The sequence below is a fragment of the Nymphaea colorata genome, chromosome 9 (assembly GCF_008831285.2).
Source record: "Nymphaea colorata isolate Beijing-Zhang1983 chromosome 9, ASM883128v2, whole genome shotgun sequence".
Classification (NCBI taxonomy): Eukaryota; Viridiplantae; Streptophyta; class Magnoliopsida; order Nymphaeales; family Nymphaeaceae; genus Nymphaea; species Nymphaea colorata.
In genome coordinates, this window is record NC_045146.1 from 23,432,240 (window position 1) to 23,437,948 (window position 5,709).

At 45.6% G+C, this 5,709-nt stretch overlaps 1 protein-coding gene across 1 annotated transcript; it reads left to right on the forward strand.

Moving 5' to 3' along the window:
- Window positions 1-1,964: 1,964 nt before the first annotated feature.
- LOC116260074 (LRR receptor-like serine/threonine-protein kinase GSO1) lies at window positions 1,965-5,287 on the forward strand. The gene has a single exon (XM_031638156.2). It carries the CDS (start codon window positions 2,659-2,661, stop codon window positions 5,008-5,010), a length of 2,352 nt encoding a protein of 783 aa, XP_031494016.1. The 5' UTR covers window positions 1,965-2,658; the 3' UTR covers window positions 5,011-5,287.
- The last annotated feature ends 422 nt before the right edge of the window (window positions 5,288-5,709 follow it).

Consider the following 5,709-nt stretch of genomic DNA (forward strand, 5'->3'; position numbering starts at 1 on the left):
CTCATGCTCAACGACTTGGCGTTCACATAAACTAAGACATCCTTTTTCATCGTAGACATGATTATAGAAAAGCTTAGACCATTGACTTTAATTCCTCTGGTACCATCCTCTTTATACAACAAATAAATTTGACTTCACAGAATTCTTAGAACTTTTCAGCATAGAAATTGCAATTGTATAGATAGTTCTGTGGGAAAACTTACGCCCAAACACGATGTTGTAAACACTGGCTTTCAAGAATTGACTGTGCCGAATTGGCCGCTTCAAATAGAAAAAAATATTTTTTTTTTACTTTTATTTATTTTGTTCAAAATATTGGCCTTCATATCGGCGGATACTTAAAGGCACCGAGTCGATGCCCACCACGTTGTAAAGAAGGCTGTTAAAGGCCATGCGCAGGACATTGACATATAATATAGGTTTTATAAACTGTGCTCAAGCTCATTACTTGTGCAAGCTAAGACTGTAAAGTGTACAGGGACAAGCTGGGGCTGAGAAGATACAGACAAGAAGTTTTCCTTTGGAATGCTCGTTTTTTTCCTTCTAAGAATAGATTCTTACCAAAAGTCATTCTTCACCCAGTTTAATAAAGTTGTCCTCCCGACCAAATTCAACTGCTTTCTTGATCATTTCAACATTTTATAATCTGAAGGATGGACTTGCCCTGGGTAAGAATTAAACAGAATATGATTGTTAAAAAACTTGAAAGGATCAGATGCATGAATCTCAGAAATGAAAAATCAACTCAGCACGCTAATGTCCACTTATTGTTGACAGTAGGATGTTATTAACCATAGCTGTATAGACAAGGAATAATATAATTCCCAGCAGGGTTGCAGCGGAAAGAATAATATAATTTCAGACTGGTTGATTTGGAAGCAACAGGTTCTCCTTTCTCCTCTCTCCACAGGTTAATTTGAAGCATACTGAAGGAGGGATGACAATGAGCAAGCCTAATGGCATTTATGAAATTAACACGGTATAACATAAGAGAGCACAAGAACGTACGGTCTTCCTCTGACGATTCATGCAAAACCTGTAGTTTCCTCTTATTGGTCATTACTAAGTCGATTTATGTTAGACACGGACGTACTTTGAGAATGAAATATTCTTCTATTATTCATTTTAATGACCAGGCCGAGCCCTGACCATCATTTCCTGGCCAGAGCAAGATCCTGGGGAAGCTCAAAGAAGAAAATGCGGAGCTGGAACTTAATGTAGGTGTTCAACTTCAACACACTTGCATACGTGGTTTGTATAAAAGGTGATTTTAAACATTTCGTTGCAGTCATTGGGCTCACTCGGGGTTCTTAAGGCGCAAGACAATTATATGTTTTAGTTTACTGACATAATGAAAAAGAGAAATTCGCCCCCCACCGGCAATTTTGTCCTGATCATATTACAATCAATTTAAAAATAAAGGGAAAAAATGGATGTGGTTGAATTGAAATCATTATAATTTAGGGCCAGATATGATTTTATCCTCTAAGATTGTCGGCTTGCACATACGTTTTTCTAATACAAGCAAAGTCTTCTTTTTGTCTATAGCAGGTTCATTGCTCACATAAACACAAAGTCCAATCATAGTGAAACAATAATCAGAATTTTACGGAGGTTTTTTGGTTCACACTCAATTTTCTGGTATCCTATTTCTGACAATGTAGTGCGTATTTCCTTAATAGAAAAATGATCGACCAAAGTAGCGTCTATTTCTTTTGGGAGAAACTGACAAGCCCCTTTGATGTCTTTAACTTGTATGAATATGTATTTTAGAGGTTGAATGAGTATGAGACGAATACATTAAATACGCCCATTACAGGCGAATAAAGATTTTTCTGGTTTTTCCTTTTCTGTGTCCGAAGGGAGTAGGTAACTTTCAAGATCCAAAAACGTCCTCCACATGCCATATGCCAATGTCGACAAAAAAAATCTGCATGGAACGTAAAAGGATAGAGTTACCGTTTCCACTCCGTCAAGTTCCGGAATCTCCATCCACTGCATTTCGTCCTCCTTTTGGGCCTCAGTCGATGGCCTTATCCGTTCCGCAGTAACCCCTTCCATGGGAGCCTGCGCAGTTCAAATTCAAAATGGTCAGAAGCACTGAGCGCTACTTGAAATTCTTATTTTGTTTGCATAAAAGCCCGATAAAGGCAAGCGATTCGTGGCTCCAATCGATGACGCCAACGGTCACATGTCACTTCATGATAGTACATTGTGACTGATGATAAAGGCCAAGTAGGTTGTGTACATTCACAGAGAGCTCAGACGTCCCAATTCCTACCGACCATTATCTCCCACTTTCAGTGACCACGTAAACTAACAAGCATAGTTTAGTGTAATGGCACTTTCTATTATGTTGCATGTTGGATCTTCGTCAGCAGAACGGCGTAGAAATCAACAAGCATAGTTTAGTGTAGAGGCGCTTTCATCAGTAGACACAAAAGCAATACTACTACCGGAAACGGGACTAGGTTCGAACTCCACCTAACCCATTTGTGAAAATACCACTTCCCAAAATTTACCACTTTCTAAGCAGCGAGGCCTCACCAGTCACCATGGTTCATCATCTCGACCTCCATCCACCCCACTTTTTGTTGGAATGCGCACTCAATAGCTGTAAGTGGGAGCACTGATGACTGTCAAAAGTTGAAATTTTTGATGCGTTCATCGTTCTTTACTCGAATCCTTACCCCCACAATTACCCCCACAAAGCATGATGACGCCCCTAAACCCCTCATAGTTAAAACCATCACAGGTTGCTTCTGCACCACCGCGAAAGCTAAGCATCCTCCGTTCACCACCACCACTGAAACCAAGGCAAGCATCCTCGCTGCCATCATCACCGCCACCAAGCAAGCAACATCCCCGCCTCAACCACCATCAAACCGAACATCTTTCTCCGCCACTGTCATTTCCAATCTGAACACTTTCTCTGCCACCGTTACCACCAAAGGGACATTCTCCCTCCCACCAGAGCAAAGGAAACGTTATTTGTGCTGCCAATATCATAAAAAAACAGAGACACACGCTCCCTCCCTCTCTCTCTCTACCCTCTGTGCAGTCATGAATGTAAGAGCGCCGTCATCACCAGCAGCACCACCCCACCAACTATTGCTGCTGCTGCTGGTCATCCTCCAATTCTTGTTTCCTGTAGCGCACCAAACTGCATGCAACGAGGCGGACAAGGCAGCGCTCTTGGGGTTCAAGTCAGGGATCGTGTCCGACCCTTCCAATCTGCTGGGTTCGTGGAACTCGTCAACCGACTGCTGCGAGTCATGGGAAGGCGTCAACTGCAACTACGCCGGCCGTGTGGTCTGGCTATCCCGACCGGGACTCCTCTCCGGCGACGACTTTATCCTGGACACCTCAATGTCAGGGACCATTTCGCCCGCACTAGGCGACCTAGCCCACCTCGTCCATCTCGACCTCAGCGACCTCAAGCACCTCGCTGGGTCTATACCTCCCCCACTCGGCGAGCTCACCAGGCTCACTTTCCTCGACCTCCACGGCAATCGACTCACCGGAACCATTCCCGACTCCGTCGGCCGTCTCATACGGCTCCGGCAACTCTACGTGGGATTAAACCAGTTCACCGGCGAGATCCCGCCGGCAATCGGCAATATCCTAGCACTCACCGAGCTCGACCTTTCGGAGAACCACCTTACGGGTGGTATTCCAGCGAGCTTTGGCGGTCTCGTCTCTGTGACCAAGCTCGACCTCCACGGGAACAACATATCTGGCGGCATTCCACCGGAGATCGGCCGGATGGCAGCTCTGTCTTACCTGGACCTATCAGGAAACCGACTTACGGGAGGAATCCCGCCAGAAATTGGAGGACTGTCGCGGCTTCGTCTCGCGTATCTCAACGGTAATCAGTTGTCTGGGAGCCTGCCGTCGTCCCTTTCTGGCCTGAGCGCGATCAAGTTCCTCCGTTTATCAGAGAACCGGCTCTCGGGCAGGCTGCCGGAATCAATCGGCTCGCTGTCGAAGCTCGAACGGCTGATCCTCGAGAACAATCGCATCACAGGAGCACTCCCGGAGGCGCTTGGCAGAGTCGTAACCCTCTCGGAGCTCTATCTCGCTAACAACCGTTTCAGTGGGAAGATTCCGGCAAGCCTCGGGAACTTGACTGGCCTCCAGACTCTTGACCTATCAAGAAACCGGTTGTCCGGCCCCATCCCGCCAGAGCTATCGGCATTGAAGGGGTTGCAGACACTCGACCTATCCTTCAACCCTCTCAACCTGCGAACTATCCCCGTCTGGATCTCCAGTCTCGGACTCTTCCGGCTGCACCTTGCCGGAACAGGGCTCGTGGGTGCGCTGCCGGAATGGCTGTCAGCTTCGCCGCTATCAACGCTCGATCTCTCCAGCAATAAATTGTCCGGAGAATTACCTAATTGGATCGGAAACATGAGCACCCTCGCGTTCCTGAACTTCTCGCACAATTCCTTCCGCTCATCAATCCCCCAATCTTTCAGAAACCTCTCGCTCCTGATGGATCTCGACCTCCGGTCGAACCGCCTTGTCGGGAAACTGGAACCCATCTTTCGAAAGTCGTTCGCCGATCCACTAGGTCGGTTCAATTCGATCGACATCTCGCATAATCGGTTCTCCGGACCGGTCGACGCCGATATCGGGAATCTCGAGAGCACGGACATGATCGAGAAGCTGGTGCTCTCTGGAAATCCCTTGAAAGGAAAGATCCCGCCATCCATAGGCAACATGAGCCGGTTGCGAGTTTTGGAACTCTCCGGGAACGGGCTCGTCGGAAGGATCCCGGAAGAATTGGGAAGCGCTAGGGAGTTGGTGGCAGTCGACCTCTCCAAGAACCGTCTGAGAGGGAAGATACCGGGGAGGGTGATGGGTTTGGTCAATCTGCAAAAGTTCGACGTCTCGGACAACCGGCTGAGCGGGAAGATACCTGCCTATAACAGGAGCTTCCCCGCTAAATGCTTCAGGGGAAACCGCGGCTTGTGTGGGACGCCATTGCCGCCCTGCAGACGCTATTAACATAGTAGATGTTTCTATTCAGGCTGAAGGGGATGGTCGTGTGTGTGTCCAACTTCTTCTTCCACTTCTTCTTCTTCTTCCCCTCAGTCCCTTTTCTCTCCCTGGTTTGGCTTTGATAGCGAATGAGAAAGACATTTTGCATTTGAACACAAATACTTTTTGGCGGGAATCCTTTTGGGTACGAGAGTCCCAGAGGGAATGGAAGATGACTTGTTTGATGAAAATGGACCAAAAATTTTAGAATCATGAATCAGTACAAGAAAAAATTTAGAATTTCTGGAATCGTAATTCCACCCCTTAATGGAATCATAATAGGAATTTTGATTCTCGAATGAGCTTATAATTCCATAACCAAAATTCTTTGTATAATAATACAATTTTCCCATCTTTCAAGAACAAGAACAATGATTCTAAAATTCTATTGATTCCAGGTGAATCAAATGCAACCTTTTTGGTTTCCTTCTTACTACCTGCACGCCAACTACAACCGTCAACTGGTTTTCGGGTTTCAAATCTGAAAAGTGAAAATGCTAAGTAGCCCTGAGTCCCTTACAGATCTACTTTTATTAATTACATTAAAAAAGTGCCAAATAAAATTTTTTATAGATCTTTATTTAACAAAACCAAGCTTTTCTTTTTTCATTTTATGAGAACGAAAAGCTAAGTTTTCTTTAGCTACCAAAAGCTGCAAACATTTTA

Bases quoted from the DNA above. Each gene is read 5' to 3' on its own strand.
- LOC116260074 (XM_031638156.2), top strand. From the start codon at position 2,659: ATGCGTTCATCGTTCTTTACTCGAATCCTTACCCCCACAATTACCCCC.